General features: G+C 36.9%; 1 protein-coding gene and 1 pseudogene across 1 annotated transcript in view; one reads left to right on the plus strand and one right to left on the minus strand.

Annotated features, from left to right (window-relative positions):
* LOC109698155 (kinesin-like protein KIF2A) overlaps positions 1 to 12,664 on the plus strand; it is a 13,005-nt pseudogene extending 341 nt beyond the window's left edge.
* Positions 12,665 to 15,081: 2,417 nt separating this feature from the next.
* Positions 15,082 to 23,369, minus strand: part of LOC141410755 (uncharacterized) — a 43,064-nt gene continuing 34,776 nt past the window's right edge. Inside the window, exon 6 of the mRNA XM_074041075.1 lies at positions 15,082 to 15,219. Within this exon, the coding sequence (XP_073897176.1) occupies positions 15,082 to 15,219 (138 nt within the window). The remainder of the gene's footprint in view (positions 15,220 to 23,369) is intronic.

Below are 23,369 nucleotides of genomic sequence, written 5' to 3' on the forward strand. Positions count from 1 at the left end.
TGAGGGAGGATTAAAGACATGTATACTGTTTATGTGTCTGTGTTCATTTGTTTGAGTTATTTTGTTTCCCATTTCTTAAGTCTTAGTTCTTTAGTTGGAGTTTTATCCCAGTCTAAATTTAAAGATGTGCTTAGACGTTTTGAGTCCTTACAAACGTATAACAGAGTCTAATTGATCACTTTAGGATTGAGCCAGAATAGTTCATTTGCTTTATTTGTAAAATTGTAAAATAGATACTTTGAGGTGGAAGGTTCTTGTTTTATTAATAATAGCTCAGGACATTGATACCCATTAACTTGGGTGGAAAGTTCTTTGTAGTTATCACTTAAGTCACTGTTAGTGTGCGTTCAACCCTGAGATAAAATTTAAGAATCTAGTCAGCTAATTCAAGTTAGACTGTTGAGAAGAGTTTACTATCAAAGAGGTAACTTAAGAAATAGTGTAATATTCTGAATGACTAAATACTTTTTTTTTTTGCATTAGTGGAAAGAATTTGAACTCCCTCCAACTAGGCAAATATTTTAATGAGCAAACATCAGTGTCAGTAAAATAAGTTAAATTACTAAGATAAACACCTAAACTGGGGGCCTTTACCCTGCTTCTGTTAAAAGGACGTTGCAACACAGCTATGCTTGTGTACACATGATTGGCTGCTTTTTGTGTTACGGTGACAAAGTTTTTTAGCTGTGACAAGCATGGAAAGTAAAGTATTTGGTCCTTTATGGAAAAAATTTCTGACTCCTGGTCTAGATCAGTGAGAAGACTTGGAACAAATTGTCAGGCTAGGATTCTTCACTGAGCTTGCTTTTTTGTAAATGTCTCACATCAAATACTTTAAAGGGAGTTAGAATGGATAGGATTAAGAATAGCTACTAATCTTGATTATTAAGTATTCAGAAGCCCCATGTTTTGGTGGATTTAATTAGTAGAAAAACTTGGTGTACTTAATTTGTTTCACCCCAGTAATTTTTTATTTAAATTTTGGAAGTCACTCCACTCCTAAGTATAAAAGTTAAAAGTGCACAAAGAATTGCAAACAATTCTTAACCTGTTTTTATACTGTTTTGTTTCCATATGTCTATGTCTACACATTTACTGCCTTTCTCATATCCATTTAAGGTATTTTCTCTTTAGCTAGATAAGCTTTTTTTTTTTTTGTCCTAGAGGCACTAATTTATTTCCAAACAGATTTTTGCCATTTGAACAAAACCATTTAGTAATTAATAGCATTATGTTTTTTTTTCTCCATGGCTTTTCCATATTCCAGTCTGAGCTGGTTGCCCTTAAGTAAGTGTTTAGCTGGGTCTTTGCCATCACAGTTGGGGTTTCCTTTGCCTCTAAACTCAGATACTCTATTTCCTAGGCCCAGTGTATCCAATAACTTTGTGAGACCTTCCTAGATTACTACACCCTGACTAGATTAGTACTTTGGCTGCATAGAGAAAAGTTTGGTGAAGAATATGATATTTTGAATCATACCAAGTCTTTTTACTCACATCCCTAGGATTTTATTAATCACTAGTGTTTTTAAGTTTCGTGACTTGGGTTTATTTCATCTATTGTGCTGAATGCTCAGTGGGTTTTACATTGTGTAAACTTGCTCTTCAGTTCTGCAAAGTGCTAGTGAACTGACACTTCCCCCAGTCCTCTAATTCTTACTAGGTGTAAACCCTGGGCAACTTTTTTCCCATTTCTCATTTTAGCCTTTTGAGCAGTTTCTGCAATTTAATCCTTTTAAACTTTTCAAGGTTTAAAATTTTAAACCTTTTTAAAAATATCTTTTACTTTCTAAGACCTCCCACCAATCTGTTAGGTTTTTTTTTTTAACAAAGACACTTCTTATCGCTAAGGTTAAGCCTGTAATCTCAGCACTTGGAAGGCCAAAGTGGGAGGATCACTTAAACTCAGAAGTTTGAAGGCAGTCTGGGCAATGGCAAAACCACATCTTAAGGGGGGAAAAAATACAAAAACTGTTTATAGTCTAAGGTGCTTTACTTTTCTGTTACTTTGGCTCTGACTTTCATGTTAGTTGTCAGTGTTTGATGGTCTTTTACTTAAGAGGGGAGCAGTGTTGTGGATGTGTTGGGCTGGGAAAGAGCTTGTGGACAATGTTTGCTTCTGGTAATCTGGCTGCATTGTTTTTGAGGAATCCCTTAATATCTCTGCTCTCTTGTTAGGCTCAACAGAGAAGTCTTTCACCCTCTTACCTAAAAAAAAGGTGGGGAGCTGCTAGTGTTCTAAGTGGCGGAAGAAGGCCGAGGAATACTAACTTTAATCGCTGCCTATTAAAATGAATTCTTTTGCCTCCTTTTGAGAAGAAATCTCTAGGTTTTTGCTAGTATGAGGGTGTCAGGTAATAGGATCTGGAGATATAATTTAGATTATCAATTTGACTTTTCAACCACTCCTTTCATCCTTGTTTGTCTGTGTGCTGGTACTTAGGCTACCAGTTTCTAAGCCTTTGCTGGGATTCTGTGCAGTATTCTGAGATGTCCTCAATGCTGACAGAATATTCAGTTTTCTTAGTCAACTTTTGCTCACAAGCTTTATAGCTTTTAAGATTCTGATGCTGTCCCGTTTGCCCATATATATGTATATATTTTAATGTCTCTCCTCCCACCCTACCCTACCCGCTGTACAATTTAAAAAAATGCTGGTATTTAGGATTTCATAAGGATGACGTTACCAGTACATTTTGTGTGTGGGTGATTGGTGGTGGGAGGTTTGAGGGTAGTAAAAGAAGCAGGAAAATTGAAATATTAACAGCTCAGTACCTTTCTAGAATTTAGTCAACAGAGTTCACAAGTTTGCTAGTTTTATTGTAGAATCAACTTGTGTTTACTAATGGACTGTGTTTCGTAACTGATTTCAGTTCTCAATCTGATTGGTAGTCTCTTGTTAGAACTACCAGTACCACTTAATGTCAAGCAATGAGCTCTAGGTCTGTTATCCTGAGTCAGATTTTGATGCCTTTTGGTTTACTAGGTGTCTTACTACCTACCAGGTGAGTTAATTTCTCTTCCTGGGGTTTTGTGTTTTCTCCTCTTCATATCTTTCCTTAATTTTAGTGTGTGTTAACAAAAGTTTCACATCTTGTAATCCTAATACTCTGCACACTGGAAAGGCAGTTGCTTCATTTTACTTTATTGTGCCTAAGTTAGAATCCAGTATGTGTGGGGAACATCCCTCCACATGCCAGTTTATGCTGAGATTGTGGTTTCACAAAAACATTCAATTATTAGGTCTTTGCATTCTATACATTAGAAACTCATTTAGTTTATGCGCATTTATTGTTTACTGCTTGGATTTTTTTTTTTTTGTAGTTAAGGCTACTCTGTACTTTGTAAACACTTTATGTTTTTGGAACCCAGGAGGACTGAATCCACTGTCCATCATAGTATTTGTGTTGATTGTGAAATATATGACTATTTGGTTTTGCGATCAGTTTAACATGCATTGTCAAAACGTAGATCTATGCATAATATGGTGTCATATCTCAGATTTTCTGGGGAGTGGTTTTCTGATAGTGCAGCTTACTAGTGTAACAACATTTAAGGAAAACCCCAAACTGTTCATGAGTCCTTTTTTTTAAACCTACTTTTGACAAGCTTGAGAAAGGTACAGTCTTTATTCACTACTGGCCACATTTAGGCTACTGTGATTTACCATACTTAGTCGTGTCTGAAAATTTTCATAGTTCAAATAATTCTAGCAAAGTAAATATATAGCTGTGCAAATTGAGTCTGCCTGACCTGTAATTTGCTCAGTTGCCTGTAATAGGGTAAATTGGGGAAGGGTTGATTATAATGTGGCATTTCAAAGAGGCCTATGGGCCATTTACAACAGAACCATTATGGGGTGTTCCCTGGGATTTTGTACTTCACATACCCCAAGTGACCATTGCTACACTAAGGACCACTGCTTTAAGATAGAATAAACATGCTGTTTCGTAAAGCTTTTTGGTTTTGACTTTTACCTCCTAAATATATGAGTACATGTTTTGTAAAGGTTACACCACTCAGAACTTTAATCATGGGCCCTACAGCTGACATGAAAGAAAAAAACCAGTTTTAGCATTCTAATGAGTATCAATACTCATAAGTAGTAGTTTACCAAGTGTGGGGTAGAGAGGTGGTGGGGTAGCTGTAGACAAAGTCTATAGGCAATACATTGTATCTTGTCCCTGTCCCCCTTTGGTTGGTCACTGATTTTAAGTCATTCATAGTTTTCTGAATTGATAATCAGCAATGCTGATTGAAATGGACTTACTGTTTTGAGTTGGGCTGCTTATATATAGTCCTATTGTCCTTAGCACCTTTTAGATTCTGAAGGGTGTGTATGTAGTTCCAGAGCCTCTCATTTATAAATGGCCTTAGGTAAAGAATGTTGGGTCCAGGGGACTATATAATTTAGGAAAACAGCAATAAATTAATTCTACCTATTAGGTTTTCCCCAGTAAGTCCCGAAAAGACAGGAAGTTGGGGGAGGGAGGTCTTACAAGGCCATGGAAAAAGGACCTACAAAATTATCTTCTTATAAAAGGTTAAAATGCTTCAGAGGAAATATATTCTACCTAAGAGCAGGGTGCTCTTATTATAGCAGTTCAAATCTATTGTTTTGTGATGGGAGGATTCTTTAAAGGCTTCAGATAGAGAAAAGCACTAATTTATTAAACTGATAATAGAGGTTATAGGATTCTATTTTGGGAGTCACTTGATGTTGGGAAGAGTCTACTTCATGGTTAATTTGTATGTGTTTTGTAATCAGATGGGCTGCATTCTGTTTGTACTCTAGAATCGAAGGTTATTTTCCTGGTTTTAAAATTTTATTTTAGAGAAAAAGTATTGGGGGAAATCTGAGAGGTCTGTTTAATGCCAGTAACCTAAGTGAGACATTTAAAATGTCATGGAAACATCTTTGAATAAATACTTGAGAAAAGGAATTATATATAATTGCCTTTTTTGTTGTATGGACGGCCTTGGGTTACACAGCTTAATCAAGCTTTGGTAAAACATGAGAATGAGGTGCAACCCTTGTTAAAAATTCTTTTTGGAAGATGGTTCTTTGAGTTACAGTGTAGTTAAGAAATTGGCAAAGGCAGTAAATAAAACTTTGAATGCTCAGAATTTGTTGTAAATTGCTTCCATAATTGATATATAAAGCATGCTACTACTAATCAATTTTATGTATTAAGACCTATCGGCATGTCTTTTTAGTACCTGGTTAACTTGATTTAAATAACATAATGTTCTTTGTACCATTTAACATTTTAAAGAAATACTCTTCCAAAGCAAATTTCATTGGAACCAAGTGTTTCCATTTCTAGAGCCTACTTCTAGAGTCTTCATAAGAAGTTTATAGTGGGCTTTCATGGGGCTTTCATTTGCACTAAATTTTCTGAAAGATTATGTTTAAATTACAATGTAGTAGTGCTTTTGTCTTACAATTAAACACTTACAGCAGTCATGCATTTTTTGCACTGTCTTTTTTTTTTTTTTAATTTAAAGCTTTCCTCTTGGATGAATGTATTGTAATACATAGTTCTTGTTTTTAGTTGAGAAGGTAAGGTAATTACCCTAATGTTTAAACATGACAGATGAATTGTAAATAGTGGGATTCTTTCAAAAGTAAAGATAGTTTTTGCACAGTCAAGCTGTATTATAAAGTCACTGAGTTTGGTAGAAGAAAAAGGGATATTCTATTTTTTCTCTAGAATGTTCATAAGGAAGCATACTCAGAGTAAAAACATTTTATATGGTAATGTTTGGTCTTTGGCCACTGCTGGATTTGTTGTCAAATGCACTGAGACCACTAAAAGTGCTGGTAGACATTTCCCATTTTATGTAGCTTTATAAAGATTTTAGCAAATGGTAAACTGAATTAGAGGTATAATGGCAGTAGGTCAAGGTACTCATGCTCAATGTAAACACAGGAAAAAGTTTAACAGTACTTCATGATACCATTTCATTTTGTGTCTGCTGAGAACTTTCAAAGGAATGTGGGTCATTCAGTTAATGACAGGAGAGAGGTCATCATTATATTGGAGCATACTAAGCAGATCTCCTTAACAAATGGCCTCTTTGTAACTAGCTGGTGATAGGCCTTTTTATTCTATCAAAAATAAGAGTCAGGATAATTTTGCCATAATTCTAGAGTGAGATTTTCTGAAAGGCAGTGATTCTATAATGGGGTAATAATGAATTTTCAAAAAAAAAAGTTAAAAAAAATCCCTTTCAGACTTAATAAAACATATGAGGCATTCTATTTATCAGATTTTCAAAGCTTCTACTTTAATACATTCAATGGAGTAGATTCTTTAACATGAATGATGCTGAGGCCCTACTTTCTTAATTTGCTGAGGCAAATTAAACTCCAAACCTGTTCTGCAACTGTAAGATTATAATATCTTCCTCATTTTTGGACATTAAGTGAGGCATGTGAAAGTGCTTTGAGGTCACCAGTTCTCAACTTCATTGTGAGGTTAAAAACACTTTGGGGCCCATCCTAGAGTAAAGCAGACTCTTAAGGGTTAGAGCCCAGGCATCTACTATTAAGATCTTAAGTGATTCTGATGCTGAGGGTTGAAAACCAAAGCTTCACATTTGTTGCTACTACTATGTTTAAGAGCTATGGAAATCTGAATATGAAGAAAGTACCAGGTGTTAAATGCCTGTATGTACTGTGCAGAGAATACAAAGATGTATAATATGGCATGGCTTGTGGAACCATCAACCATGATGGAATGAGTGCCCTTTCCCAAAGCTTGCCTTGGCACTCCCAGGGGACTCCCTACGTTTGCCCTTCTGAGCTTCCCTTACTTAGGAAACTTCACAGAGTTTTGACAAATCCTGTGATTTTGGTGATTTATTTAGAAAGAAAAGCTGAAAGGAGAAGTCAAAGTTAGTCTAACTTGGTTGTAGATTATAGGATAGCTGTGATTCCATTTATTGAGGTTGCAAATAAGGTCAAATAAGCAGGCTTTGTGAGGAAGAAAATAAAGTTAAGTTTTGGGATCAAAAGTTTGAAGTGTTTGCATAATGGTCCAAGTAGGTCAAGTTGGAAAATAGTTTGATATTCAGAAGAGAGGTTAGAGTTAGAGAGGATACCAGGAGTGAAGAAAAGCACTGTGGAGAATGGAAAATGAAGAGAACCAAAGACAGCTCTGCTACTGGTCATTGATTACACAATTGAATTCCAAGGCCCAGTACATCTTGTACACCACAGCTGCATGGAATGTCTTTGTTGATCTCTTTTCTTTCCTCTTACTAGCCCAGCAGACACATGCAAGTGACAACTTGTGCTTTAGTTTTCTTGTGTGAAATGGAAATAATAAGCCTATCTCAGGGTTATGAGGATTAAATAATCTCTACTTACAACAGTTACTGCCACACAAGTGCTCAATAAATTATTACTACCTATTGACATAAATTCAATTTCTAATAAGATCCAAATCTCAATCCACTTACAACCCATGAAATCTTCCTTAGTGCCTGAAGCCCTGTGTTGATCATCTTTGGATTTATTCTCTTTCATAACACTTACATAGACACTGCTGCTTTAATGTGTTATTGGTTCTTTTGGACTTGCCTCTTCAACTGGCTTATATATACAAACATTCTGTGTTAGACATCAGTTATTTATGTGGTAACTTAGAGTAAATCCTATTGTTTTAGAACTGTTTGGTTCAGAGTAGGAGCTCAACAATATTTGAATGCATAAATAAATGAAACAATACATAAGATTATTTTAGTATTTGTTTCTACTTAGGTATGATCTGGCAGCTCTAGCACAAACAGCAGGGAAATACTCCTTACTCAGCGAGTGCTTTCCGTCCTCCAGGGAGCTTTCAACATGTAAATTATCTTGAAAATTCTTAGATTCTATTTAAGACTGTAGGAAAGCAAATATATGAGAACTGTTGTCTGGAATCAGGCTGATAACCTGTGCTTTAAGCATACTGATTAGTGGAGAGGAACTTGAAAAGATTCATAATTTGTTTGAGTTTTTGAGTCTTGGCTCCCTAATACGTGAAGTGAGGGGACTAGATTAGGTCATCTCTAAGGTCACAGTTTTCTAGCAATAATTGTGTTAGAAATGAATTGTTTTATACATAATTATAAATCACATGTTAAAAGCCCAATTTTATATGGCTTCAAAAATCATGGTAGCAAAATACATGACAATTCTTCCTCACATACCTACTCTTCAATTTTTTTCTGACTCTGTCGCCTAAAAACAACTTCTTACCTAACTGGCAATAAGCAAAATGGTATTGATGTATCTAGTCTGATCCATAATTAAGAGATCAGCAATATATTCTGAGTTAAACATGAGTTTTAGAATATATATCAGCCAGTAATTGATTCAGTAAAAATCTAAGCTTTTTAGCTGTGTGATCTTTTTTGTTCGTTTTTTTTTTTTTTAGAGACAGGGTCTCACTTTGTAGTCCAGACTGGCCCAGAGCTCAATCCACCTGCCTCAGCACCCCAGTTGCTTGGATTCTAGGCATGAGTCACTACACACAGCCTCGTTGTGCAATTTTGAGTATGTGACTTAACTTGGTTATTGTCTCATCTGCAAAATAGTGATAATATGAACTTAATGGCACTTACATGCCAGCTACTGACCTATGTGGTTTACATTATACTAACTCAAAAGTTCTTACCTTTTAGTGTCATTGTAAAATTCAGTGCGTTACCCCCTAGAACACTTACTACATTGTATGAGAGTCAGTATTCAACCAGTATTTTTTTTTCCTGGGTGTGAACTCTAGACACTCAAATCCTTTAAAAATACATTGTGAATGGAAACTTGTTACTTTGTAGGTATAACAAGGTCATGGTCATTTAAAATGTTAATTTATGGTCATTATCACAGTTAAAATGAACTAGCAGGTCCCCCTGTTCCCTATGAAACCACAAAATTATTTATTTCTCGAGGAAAGATTTATTTGGCTCACAATCTCAGAGGTTTCAGAATGGCAGCTAGTAAGCAGAGAGAGAAAGAGAGCGCCAAAATGATTTATTTTTCATTTAAATTTCTTTGTTTTTTGAGACAGGCTTTTACTTGAACTAGCAATCTTCCAATGTTGGCCTCTTGAGTGCTGGGATTATAGGTCTGTAACTAGTGGCTTTTTTCTTTTCTTTGGTGGCATTGAGAACCTTCCACTTGCTAGGCAGATACTCTTCCACTTGAGTCATGCCCCCAGCCCCTGATTTAGTTATTTTTTAGAAAGGGATTTTATTTTTGGGGGCACTGGGGTTTGAACTCAGAGCCTCATGCTTGCTAGGCAGGCATTCTATCACTTGAGCCACTCTGCAATTTTTTTTTTTGGTACCCCAGTACTGAACTCGGGGCCTACACCTTGAGCCACTCCACCAGCCCTATTTTGTGAAGAGTTTTTCAAGATAGGGTCTCACAAACTATTTGCCTGGGTTGGCTTTGAACCTCGATCCTCCTGATCTCTGCCTTCTGAGTAGCTAGGATTACAGGTGTGAGTCACCAGTACCTAGCATGGATAGAGACTTTTTCAACTACTTTCAGGAGGTGACGGCAATGGCCAGTTTCAAGAAGATCCAGGTTGGGATTTACATGGAAATTAAATGCATGATGGCTGAATATCCTAAGCAATGGTAACATCTTTAAATGAAGATAGTGAAAGTGTAACTGTTGAATGGATAGAAAATGGAGATACAATAGGCAAAGAGATTAACATGCAGAGCATCTTTTCACTTAACCCTGACTTTGTACCTGATGAAGAAATTGAACCCAGTCTAGAAATACCTACCCCTCCAATATCTTCAGCGAAAGTAAATAAAATTATAAATATCTAAAAGACTCTGGCATCTATTAAGAAAGATCCTCCTCCAAGAGATAATAGAATACTTGGTTCTACACATGCACAGCCTAGTCAATTTCCTGAACAATCTTCCTCTACACAACAGAATTGTGGTGTTTCAGATATATCTCCAGTTCAAGCTGCAAAAAGGAATTTGAACTCCCTTCATGTAGATAATCTGTTTGAAAGAAACAGAAAAATTACAAGAAAAAGGAGACCACAACAGCAAGAACTTAGAGAAAAAAGGGTCGAGGATGTTGATGCTACAAACCCAAATTATGAAATTATATGCCTAATCAGAGACTTTAGAGGAAGCTCGGATTATAGACTATTAACAACAGCAGATCCTATTGATATAGGGTACGTGTTTGTGTAATAAAACCACCGTTTAATAAAGATGAAACTCAAAGATGTGCTGTATGAACACAATCAAAATGTAGATTTAGCAAAGTACTTAGAAAACAAAATATTTTGTTTTGATTATGGCTTTAATGACTCAGCTCCTAATGGAATGGTTTATAGGTTTACTGGTGGACTGCTAGTGGAAATTATATTTGAAAGGGGAATGGCTACATGCTTTGCTTATGGGTAGATTGGAAGTGAAGTAGAAAAACTCACACTATTGCTGGTGAATTTTTAAGAAAAAAACCAAGGTTGTTCTAAAGGAATTTGTGCTCCAGCAGCTTGGGATGTCTTTTTAATGCTAAAGAAGCCAAACTATAAGAAAATACAACCTTCTCTGAAATTTATAGTGGAAAGATGTTTGATTAGTTAAATAGGTAAACAAAATTAAAAGTTCTAGAAGATGTAAAACAGCAGGTTCAAGTGGTGGGATTATAGGAATGGGAGATAAATGTATTGAAGATATACTGAAACACGCTGACATAGCCACCATTGCAGACAATCTGGTCAAACATCTGCAAATGCACATTCACCTGAGGCCATGCAGTGTTTCAGATTATTCTTAGAAAGAAAGGAAAACTACATGGCAAATGTTCTCTCATCACTTTGGCTTGAAATGAAAAGGGAACTGATACTTCCAGTGTGGTCAGGCAAACTAGACTTGAAGGTGCTGAAATTAATAAAAAGCCTTTTAGCACTCAAGGAGTACTTCATGGCTACAGATAGAAACAAACCTCATACTCCTTTCCAAGCAAATAAACTCAGGTGTTAAGATTCATTCATAGGTAAAAACTCTTGTAACTGCATGATTGCCACAATTAATCTAGAAATGGCATCCTGTGAAAATACTCTTAGTACATTAAAATATACAAGTAAGGTGAAAGAACTGACTATAGATCCAACTACTGCTGCTGCTGCTCATCCAATAATGTGCTATTTACTAAACCAGATTGATGACTTAGAGACAGTAGGGTGTGGCAAGCTCCGCTCGGACAGATGGTCTAAAACTTCTTTGTGAATAAAATGAAGAAAACGTTTCTCCATGATTGTTTACTTTCCAAGAAGCTGCCTCACAAATGGTAGACATGGAAGAACAGTTTGTAGAAGATCATAGGGCATTGATCCAGGAATCTACTCAATCACTAGGAGACAAGAAAGCTCTCCTAGAGATGACTAAAGAAATAGACTAGATGTAGATTCGTAGCAATAAAGGAAATGCAAATTAAAACCACACTAAGATTCCACCTCACCCCTGTTAGAATAGCCATCATCAGCAACACCACCAACAACAGGTGTTGGCGAGGATGCGGGGAAAAAGGAACCCTCTTGCACTGTTGGTGGGAATGTAGACTAGTACAACCACTCTGGAAAAAAATTTGGAGGCTACTTAAAAAGCTGGACATCGATCTACCATTTGATCCAGCAATACCACTCTTGGGGATATACCCAAAAGACTGTTACTCCAGAGGCACCTGCACACCCATGTTTATTGTGGCACTATTCACAATAGCCAAGTTATGGAAACAGCCAAGATGCCCCACCACTGACGAATGGATTAAGAAAATGTGGTATCTATACACAATGGAATTTTATGCAGCCATGAAGAAGAACGAAATGTTATCATTCGCTGGTAAATGGATGGAATTGGAGAACATCATTCTGAGTGAGGTTAGCCTGGCCCAAAAGACCAAAAATCGTATGTTCTCCCTCATATGTGGACATTAGATCAAGGGCAAACACAACAAGGGGATTGGACTATGAGCACATGATAAAAGCGAGAGCACACAAGGGAGGGGTGAGGATAGGTAAGACACCTAAAAAACTAGCTAGCATTTGTTGCCCTTAATGCAGAGAAACTAAAGCAGATACCTTAAAGCAGCTGAGGCCAATAGGAAAAGGGGACCAGTAACTAGAGAAAAGGTTAGGTCAAAAAGAATTAACCTAGAAGGTAACACACATGCACAGGAAATCAATGTGAGTCAATGCCCTGTATAGCTATCCTTATCTCAACTAGCAAAAACCCTTGTTCCTTCCTATTATTGCTTATACTCTCTCTACAACAAAATTAGAGATAAGGGCAAAATAGTTTCTGCTGGGTATTGAGGGGGGGAGCGGGAGGGGGTGGAGTGGGTGGTAAGGGAGGGGGTGGGGGCAGGGGGGAGAAATGAACCAAGCCTTGTATGCACATATGAATAATAAAAGAAAAATGAAAAAAAAAAAAGAAATAGACTAGATGTAGATTCATATGCTATACAACTTGGAGTTATTTTTGAGCAAAAATAAGACATGTTAACTGAGCTTTGGGATAAGTGAAATCTTTTCATGCAGCTCTCCAAAAGCAAGCCAGCAAACATTTTAACCTGAAGAGACCCTTGCTCTGTAAATTGCTATTTGCTCTTAAAGGATCCCCAGAAACCTCACAACTGTAACATACAATGAATCAGCCAGAAGGGCCATTTGAAAGCTTGAAATTTTAAGTGGTTGTGGAAAATGTCTTGTCCTTCATCTGAATGACATTTCAATTTTGTGACGCACTCCTTTGTGTACAAAATGCTTCTAGTCCAGGAGGCACAATCAAGAATTGTTGTATTTGTTTCATTTACCCAAATGGTGATGTACTTTTGGAGATCGCTGACAATTTTATTTTCTATATGATGAAGTAAGATTGTCGACTTGATTCAGAGGTGGACTTTACGGATAAGCCACAGCATTTCCTTTTAACTCAGTTCAGTTTTCTTAGTGAGGCTGAGCAGTTTTAAATACTTTGCACGCATGCATACTTTATTAGTGATTGTCCAAACTTTGCCTGCTGCTCTAGAGACAGCTGTGTTCACTTCCTCCTGCTCTGTGCCATGAAATTCTTCTGACCCTGAATTTCTACAGCACAGCCAAGATAAATTACATTCCTTATTTGTTGTTATAAATTACCTTTATTGTGTGTACATTTTTACTATATTTGAAGGTTTTTTTGTGGGTGGCTAGTTAATTTTGCAGGGTATGCTACATCACTGAATGTCTGTGACAGTGGACATAGCTGCTGAACCATTCCAATTTATATATGTCATTATCATTTAACATGTGATCATAATTTTCTTAGTAAAAATGAAGTACTTGGAGTATAATTAAAATTCTGAGAAAAGTTTTATCTTAGGATAATACATATATAGTAGTATGCATGCTAGTGAAGTATTAACAAGACTAATCACTCAATTTGATCCTTACCAATATCGTTACTTAACTTGAAGTATTCATTAGCACCCCAAATTTACCTTTTTAATGTACTGTTGAAAAGGAGATTGACCAATGATGCGTGAACATTCACATAATAGAAATTAGTTTAAGCCAAGTATAGAGAGCATGTAACTCCTTTGAAAAAGAAGCCAGGGAAGAGTTGATGTTGCCTTAAAAGGCAGGTTTTACACAAGCTCCATCCAGAAAGTACCTAATGTGTAATGTTTCACCAATTTTTAATGAGAATCAGTACATTCTCACTAACTGACTGGTAATAAGATAGGCTACTCTTTAAATGTCACCACTTATTTTAACAGATCATTGTTCTAAGGAACAACACTGGCCATTTTTCATGTAAATATTGTGTTTAAAGATTTATATATGTCTTTAGGAGTTTTCCCTCAATTGTTTCCAGGATAGAATCCAGGAGTAGATTAACAACAAAAACATCTTCCAAGGATATCTTGTTTTGATTTACTCTAGGGGCCTACTAGCTCATTCATGAACCAATGGGAAGCTATGAATATAGTATCAGTCACATAAGCCAGATTCTCTGCTTCACTGTTCATAAAACTTAGAAGGTACCTGTGAGAAATCCTAATACCATGGTGTGAAGCTCTGCAAACAAGAAATTTAAAACAAATGTAGATTTTTCACAATATGCTTGTTAATAAATGAAATCTATAAAAAAACTGCTTTCAGACATCTTGAAAAATAGAACTCATGACACTTTGTTAGTAACTTTGAAGTGAAGTTGGATGCTGTAGTTATTAGAAATCTTAGTAATTTGAGGTTACAACAGCAAAGGCTCTTCAGATGGTCTGACAGGATGGGATCTGTGATTTATGAGAGAAATGATATGACTTGTTAGTTTTTTGCCTCCTATAAAGCACAATGGTTTGAATTTTCATTTCAAATGAAACATGTAGAAGAGGTGAATGTGTATTTCTGGACTATAGTGTTAACATTTTCATATTTTTAAGGATATTTTAAGCCAAACTAATTTATGGTTAAGGAAGATGATTGTCAGTATTTAATCAATGGTATTAGTGCAACCATCTTTTCCTATTCAGTAACTGCTAATATTTAAATAACATTTATATTTACTGTGTAGGAGACATAGTAATAACTCTATTCAGTAAGTATTATTCCCATTTTACAGGTGAGGAAACTTGCACAGTTTAAGTAACTTTTCCGAAAGTCACATAGATGGTACATGACAGAGCTGAGAGTTGAACTTTGGCAGTATGCCTCCAAGATTTGTGCTCTTAATCTTCTTCTTCCTTCTTTTTTTTTTTTTTTTGTTGGACTGGAGTTTGAACTCAGGGCTTCCTGGTTGCAAAGGAGGCACTCTACCGCTTGAGTCAAACCTCCAGTCCTGTGCTCTTAACCTTAAAAGAAGGAAGAGTGGCTGGGGAAGTAGAGCAGTGACAAAGTACAAACAGAAATGAAGGAGGTAGAGAGAAAAGTTAAGGGATGCCAAAGGGATAAGAAATACCTCTCACCTCCTTTTCCTCCAATCCTCCACCACTAGAGAAGGATTTCATAACTTGGTTGTAGAACTCTATAATTTACATGTAGGCATTTATTGTATCTGTTGAGAACAGGAATCAGGTTGGTATTACATTTGTACTTAAAAGAAGGATAATGATCGAAAGGAGAACTGCCAGGGTTATAATTACAATCTTTTTGAAGTAACTCCACCATATCCTCCTAGGAGTCTTTCTTGGTGTTTCGAATTTTTCATCCTGAAATAAAAATATACACAAATTTAATGTTTTCTTTCCATTTCTGGACTATCAGGCATATTCAAATACTTACGAACATTATCTGAAAGAACAGATTTACTTTGCTTTTGATCAATTCCAAAAAAATCTTACTAGGACTGAACAACTTTTGTAAAGTGATGCACCAAGGTTCTAGGTGCCTATGACAGCGGTACTTTTATCAATTCTAACAATGTTGTGACTTTCAACATGCTACTAATTCTTTGAGCCTCAGTTTCATTTTCACTTCCTTGATGGTTTTACTTAAATTAGGGTCACCATTCCTTACAATCTTATTTAAAATTGCTGCCACATTTCCATTCTAGGCATTCTATTCTCTTTCAATTCTTTACATTCTAGACAAACAATAAATAAGTAATGAGAATTAGACCATAGTATGACTCATATTTTTCACGTGTAATGAGATGTGGATTATTATAGAAAAAGTGTCATATCTTAACTTAGCTAAACCTAAATAAAGAATTCATTTTTGCCAGGCACAGGTGGCTCGTGCCTATAATCCCAGCTTCTCAGAAGGCATTGTTCAGGAGGATAATCATGGTTTGAAGACAGCCTGGTCAAGCAGTTCGAGAGACCCTATCTTGAAAATACCCAACACGAAAAAGGGCTGGAGGAGTGGCTCAAGTGGTAGAGCACCTGCCTAACGAGTGTGAGGCCCTGAGTTCAAATCTCAGTACTGCACCCCCAAAAGAAAAAAGTTTATTTTTATTAGCATTAAAAATTGTTAAAGGAATTCAAGGACCATTGGGAGAAATAAGGAAATAGAGTCGCACAAATTATAAATCCTTTAAAAATGTGTATGTAATATATGCTATTAAAAATGTAAAAAAAGATTGTGGGGATAGTTAAGAAAATCACTCAACATCCATTGGGGGAAAAAGTGTGTGTGTGTGTGTGTGTGTGTGTGTGCGTGTGTTTGTGTGTCTCAAGTCTGTAATCATAGTTACTTGGGAGATGAGATTGGGAGAGTTGTGGTCCAAGGCCAACCCTGGTAAAAAGTTTGTGAGACCCCCATCTCAACCAATGGCTGGGCATGAATAGCATGCACCTGTCATCCCAGCTATGCAGAGAAGATCAAATAGGAAGACTGCGGTCTGAGTCACCCTGGCATAAAGTGAGACTCTATCACAAAAATAACTAGTGCAAAAAGAGCTAATGAACTGGATTAAGTGGTCAAGCACCTGCCTAATTCAGGGCACAAGACTCTGAATTCAAACCCCCAGTACTGCCAAAAAAAAAAAAAAAGAAAGAAACCAAGATGTCAACAAATCACTTGCTGCTTACACGGACTTTTGCTGTCTGCCATCTAGATATGAAATGGAACAATTCGAAACATATTCTAAATAACCTTCTTCATTTATTATATCAGTTTTTTACTCTCAACATATATGGTGACTTTCCAAAGCCAAGTCAATGTGCATGGCTACAGTGTACCACTCATATGGACCCAGGTTTGTGTACCTGGTAGTATTGGTATTCCCAAGGATCAGACATGTGCAAGCTAGGTGACTGGGTGTACTTTTCAGTATGTTATAATTTACTGAGTGCTTTGGATACAGGTACTATTATAACATGCACGTGTATGTATTTTTGTATAATAACATGACTTACTCTTAATAATCTTGTGAGTAGTCCTACTTTATAGTGTTTTTTTGGAGGGGTTCTGGGGTTTGAACTCAGGGCTTTGCACTTGCAAATCAGGCACTCTACCACTTGAGCCACACCTCCAGTTCATTTTGCTCTGGTTATTTTTGGAGATGGGGTCTCAAGAAGTATTTGTATGTGCTGGCATCGAACCTTGATCCTCCTGATCTCAGCCTCTCAAGTGGATAGGATTGCAGGCGTGAACCACTGGTCCCCGGCTATGGTGTTGATTAAAATGAAACTCACTCAGAAAGGTTTAAGTTACTTGCCTAAGTAACCATATAGTTAGTAAGTGTTAAAACTGGAATTCAAATTTAGAACAGCATGACTCTACACTTCCGGTTAGGAATTTTTAATTAAGGTTTAACTGGATTTTATATCATTTTAGGTGATTTTCCTTTTAAATTAATGTAATATGTATATATAGTTTGAAAAGTCAGAACTCTACAAGAGTTATTTGTAAAAACAATAGCCTCGTGTTAACCTTCTTAATGTGAATCTATTTTTTCAGGGTGTTTTTTTGTTGTTGTTGTTTGTTTTTGTCTGTTGTATTACTTAGAACAGTGCTTCTCAACTGGCAGGCAAGTTTTGCCCTTCAGAAGACATTTAGCAATGTCTGGAGATATTTTTGATCGTCACAACTAAGAGTGCTACCAGCATCATGGGGAGAAGCCAGGGAGTCTTCTAAAAATCTTACAATGTACAGAACACTCGCCGCCAGTCCTAAATATTCTGAGGTCAAGAAACCGTGACATACAGTGGGGCTCAGTGAGTAATTGTTGAATGTACTTCATTTACCTGTTTACTTTCTCCTGGAGTTTTCCCCCCATTCTTTCTTTCCTACTTTCTTCCTTGCTTCCCTTCTTTCCTTCCATTCCCCCTCCCTCCTTTTCTTTTTTGAGACAAAAATCTCAAAACTTATTTTCAATGTATATGGTGATGTTTATACTGAGAGGCACACAGTGCCTTGAAATGTCTTTATTCTTCCTTTATGCTGAGTTGGTAGCTTGGGTATAGAAATTTAGCTTGGGAATCATTTTCCATTGGAAATTTGAAAGTATTCCTCTATTTTTCTTTAGTTTCCAGTGTTGCTACTGAGAAAATAGGATGTTATTCTAATTACCAAGTTTTGCCATTTCCTCTTCTCTCTCAAAGCCTTTAGAATCTTTTCAGTGTTCTACAATTTCAAGATTGTATGTATCGTTAACTGGTCTTGATTTTTGTTCATTGGATCTAAACATTCATGTTATTTAGTTCTAGGAATTTTCTTGTATTACTTTGAGTTCATTTTCTTTTCCTAAAATTCCTGTTATTCATATTGTAGATCTCTTTGATCTTACAATATCTCTATCTTTCTTATCAGCTTTCTCTTTTAGCTCTCCTTTCTTTTTTTGGTGGTACTGGGGTTTTGAACTCAGTTTGCTAGGCAGTTGTCCACTGCTTGAGCCACTCCACTAGCCCTTTTTTGTGTTGGGTATTTTTGAGATAGGGTCTGGTGAACTAGTCCCTGGCCAGGCTGGCTTTGAACCACAATCTTCCTGATCTCTGCCTCTTGAGTCACTAGGATATAGGCAAAAGCCACTGATGCCTGGCTTTTTTTTTTTGTTGTTGTTTGATTTTGTTTGGTGGCACTGGGGTTTGATCTCAGGGTCTCATGCTTGTTATTCAGGTGCTCTACCATTTGAGCCACTCTGCCAACTTAGCTCTACTTTCTGGAAGAAAGAATATCTCAATTGCATATTATAATAATTCTACATGGAATTTTACATTTTAAGTATTGTTTTAATTTCTGAAAGTTCTTTTTTTTCTTTTTCTTTTTTTTTTAAATTTGTGTGTGGTACTGGATATTGAACCTATGGCTTCATGCATACTAGCAAATGCTAAGCCACTGAGCTACATCCCCAGCCCTGCAAAGTTTTTTTTTTTTAATTTTTTAATGAATAAGCTTATATGTAGCATTCTTTTCTTGTCTCATGGTATACTATCTTCTATTATTTCCCTCAAGACATTAAGGAGTTTTATTTTTTTTTAGTGATGCTTCTTTTTATTCCTGTATTATCTGTTGGTCTTTAAAAAATTATTCAGATTTTCCCCAAATATTTCATGATCTGTGGTATGGATTTACTAAAATGATGATTGGAAACTCAGTATGAGTGAATGAGGTCTGTCATTTGGTGAGATTCACTGTTCAATAATCTGACCATTTCATTGTAGCTCTTTTTTTCTTGGCCTAGTCTGTTTTCTGAGAAAGCAATCCTCTGATCTCCTTTCTGGGTGAAACACTCTGAGTGGGAGAGATATTGGTTTGTGGTCACTAGATTCTTAGTCCATCTGACTTTGTACTTTTTTTTCTTTTTGCAGCACTGGCATTTGAATTGAGGGTCTCATGCTTGCTAGACAGGCACTCTTTTTTTTAAAATTTCTTTTATTCATATGTGCATACAATGTTTGGATCATTTCTCCCCCCTTCCCCCTGCACCCTCCATCACCCCCCCTCCCCCCAACCCCCTCACTACCAGGCAGAAACTATTTTGCCCTTATCTCTAATTTTGTTGAAGAGAGTATAAGCAATAATAGGAAGGAACAAGGGGTTTTGCTAGTTGAGATAAGGACAGCTATACAGGGAGTTGACTTGCATTACTTTCTTGTGCATGTGTGTTACCTTCTAGGTTAATTCTTCTTGATCTAACCTTTTCTCTAGTTCCTGGTCCCCTTCTTCTACTGGCTAGGCAGGCACTCTTACTGCATGAGTCACTCTGCCAATCTAGTCCCTCTGATTTTAATATGGTGGTCACGCTGGTGTCAACTGTACATGGTGTCTGAGTTTAGAACTTCTCTGGTATGTTGTCTTGAAAGATTAATTTTCTTATCCTTTTTTTAGGGATAAGGAGAGGAAGTAGTTGACTATATAAAATAGAGAAGGGAGTGCTGAATACAGGCCTATAATCCCAGTACTTGGGAGGCCTGAGGCAGGGGGATTGCAATTTTGAGGCTAGCCTGGGCTACACAGTGAGACCCTCTCAAAATAAAAGAGCCACTCAATATAGTGATTTTTAGTTTCATCCATTTTCCTGCAAACAACATAATTTCATTATTTTTTTCATTGTGTATACATTTCCTTTATCTATTTGTCAGTTACCTTACTCTATAAGGTAGGTATGTTTTTTAGCTTTTTGATGAACCTACATACTGATTTCCATAGTGGCTGGGCTAAAAAGCCAAATATCTCATGTTTTTGCTCATATGCAGAATCTAGGTATAATGATAAAAATAACAATAATAAATGGGACTTGATTACAAAAGGGACATTGTTGTAGGGGTTGCAATGGGCGGGGAAAGGGAAATGGGAGAAGGTATGTAGTTATGCACAAAACCCCCACAAAATACTGTTTTTAAAAGAGAGGGAGGTGGGAAGGGGTTAAGGGAATATAATAGGAGAGGTGAACTTGTTCAAAATACACTATGTACATATATTGAATTTTCACATGAAATCCCCTTGTACTATCACTGAATCTTAAATTTAAGCAACAGATAATAAAATAGAAAAAAGAAGGGGCTGTATGGCTAACATGTTCCTTTAAAAAGATTTTACATCTAGTCTCATTTGTCTCTAGACCTACACTGCATGTCTACTTCTAGAAGTGTCATTCGTGTGTCTCCAATTTATGATCCTTTCTAAGATTCTATTGCCAGGATCAGTTTGTGTGTTAACTTCTTCTGCTGCTGTAAGCTTATGTTCCGCTTTCTCTGCTTTACTGAGGCCAGCAACTACTCATATATCTGTTTTCTAGTCCTAAAATTGAGATTTTTTTACCTGCCATCTTTTCTCATCTTTTTATCCTAGTGGTTTATATATTAAAATTTTAATTATTGATTTACCTATCATTTTACTGGAGTTTTGAGAGATTACACTTAACCTGCCAAGTTTAAACTTAAATCCATGATCCATATATATCTGTAGGAAGGCTGACAAAGCTTATTGGCCTACTTTTCGTTTAAAAAGCCAGACTTCCTTTTTAAGAACATCCAGTAAAACCTTTTATAAAAAAACCAAGGATGAAAAGTTTAGGTAGGCAAAACAGAGTTTCATGAGAATGATTGTGTGCTGTGTGGGAACTATGTGAGAAAACTTATTATAAAATATGGCAGTCAAATTTCATCTTGTAGCATGGCGTGGTGGTGCATGTCTGCAATCTTAGCACTTGGGAGGCTGAGGCAGGAGGATTGCAAGCTCAAGGCCAGCCCAGGTTACACAGCAAGACCCTGTCTCAAAACAGCAATAACATCTCACATCTCTGTTTTTTTTGAGCTGCTTCTACTTAACTTACTTCAAAGAGGAAGTCATTTTTTCCTCGAAAATATAATGTACACATAAAGTTGAGATTTGTTTGGAAGGTAAGAAACTAAAAAGTAAAATAAAATCACTTAAAACTTTTTTTTGGTTTCTTGAGATTTAGGTGTTGCCTCTGTCCAAAAAGAAAGACACATAACACATTCATTGAAAAAAATAGCTCAATTGATAGGGTAGATTATGTATCCCTATAACTCTGCTCACATGACCACCCAGAAATGCCAGATAACATAAAGAAGGAAACTTTTAAATGCATGGCTGAACTTGGAAGAAAGTAAGAGTAAGAACAAGTGCTGAAATGTAGGAAAGCAGTGAAGATTCACACTGACGCTGCAACTCCTGTGCATTTGGGAGGATGATGATGGGCTCCCATCCTTCCTGTTAACCAGGCTCAAAGCACTGGCATGTTCCTTGGCTTTCTCTCTTACCTCACATTCAATCTGTCAGCAACTCCAACTCATACCATCTTCAAAATGTATCCAGCATCCAACCACTGCTTACTACCGGCACTACAGTCAACAGTCACTTCAAGTTACCTACACCTTTCCCACTTAATTTGAATTTTATATTTTTTCTGAAACTTAAGCTTTTCATCTGAGATAATTTTACATCTACTTAAAATAATTCCTTTAGAATTTCTTTTGATGAAGAGGTGATAAATACAGCCCACCACCTAGCCAACTGAAGTGCCCCTCCTACGATACAGAGTCCCATCATTTAGGGTTGCTGGTGGCAAGAGACCGCGAACCACTGGCCACATTTCTCAGACCCCTCACCCCAACTCATGCTGTACTCCTCTCTAGCTCTTTTTTTTTTTTTTTTTGTGGGACTGGGGTTTGAACCTGGTACTTTGTGCTTGCAAAGCAGGTGCTTTACCACTTGAACTACACCTCCAGTCTTCCTCCCTCGCTCTTGCACCAATGCAAAGTTGTGAAACTAATTCTTACCAGCAGAAGATGAATAGAAGCAATGTATGTTACTTTGGAGCTGACGTGGCTAATGAGATTATGTGTTTCATTCATTGTTTAACCAACTGCCACCAGAAAGTTGAAGATTCTGGGGCTTTTAAGGCATTGGCAGAGTCACAAGTGGAAAGAGCCTGGTTCCTAGATTACCATGGAGGAGTCTGCCCACTGAAAACTGCCTCAGACTGTTACACAACTAAGAAATAGACTTCTATTGAGTTAAGCCACTGGAAACTTGAGATAGTTGTTACATGAGCTAGTGTTTCTCTAACTAGGCAGATGCTCTACCACTTGAGCCACTCTGCCAATGAAATTGGTATAGGATGAGATGTTGTTATTATAAAACTCTAAAAATATATAGCATCGCCCAAACAATCAGATGGTAGGTAGAAAAGAGAAGGAAAGATAAAGATTTGTGCTATGCAAGGTAAAATATTCCCTAAAAGTATCATCTGTGATGACTTGGAAGACAAAGTGCTTACTGAGTGTGTCACCTTAGAAGAAAAGGTTGGAAAACAATGGTGTAGAACACCACCACCACTTCTTGTTACTGTCCACGTTTAGCAAGGCAATAGTGTACAGGTTTGGAAGGAGAAACTAGAAGGAATGGACAAGGCCCATCCATCTTCTTCTTTTGCCTCAAGTTCCCCTTCTGTCTTAGAAACCATCTTCCATCTCTCTAGGATGAACTCCCTCCACCTAGACCTTAGGTCCTCTCTTTCTTACTGCTTCCCACTCTTCCATCAGCTACTTTTTTTTCTTTCTTTTTTTTTGTCTTTTTTTTCTTTTTTGGTGCTGGGATTGAACCCAGGGCCTTGCACATGTTAGGCAAGCGCTGTACCACCGAGCTACATCCCAGCCCTTACTTTTTTTTCTTGATGATACTTTAAATTTCTCCTTTTAAAATAAGTCTACACTCATCAGTATTCTTTGTGGACTATTGAAAGGGTGGTGGATAAGAAGGTGGCTTTTTTGGCCCACACAATAGGAAAGATTGAAGGGCAAGGTGCATTGGTACACCCCTACAATCTCAGCTACTTGGGAGGCAGAGGTAAGAGGATCATTGTTTGAGGCTAGCCTGGGCAAAAAAGTAGGGAGACCCTATCTGAAAAACAAACTAAAAAAGCATAAAGGACTGTGGCATAGCTCAA

This window comes from Castor canadensis, chromosome 9 (genome assembly GCF_047511655.1).
Source record: "Castor canadensis chromosome 9, mCasCan1.hap1v2, whole genome shotgun sequence".
Taxonomy (NCBI): domain Eukaryota; kingdom Metazoa; phylum Chordata; class Mammalia; order Rodentia; family Castoridae; genus Castor; species Castor canadensis.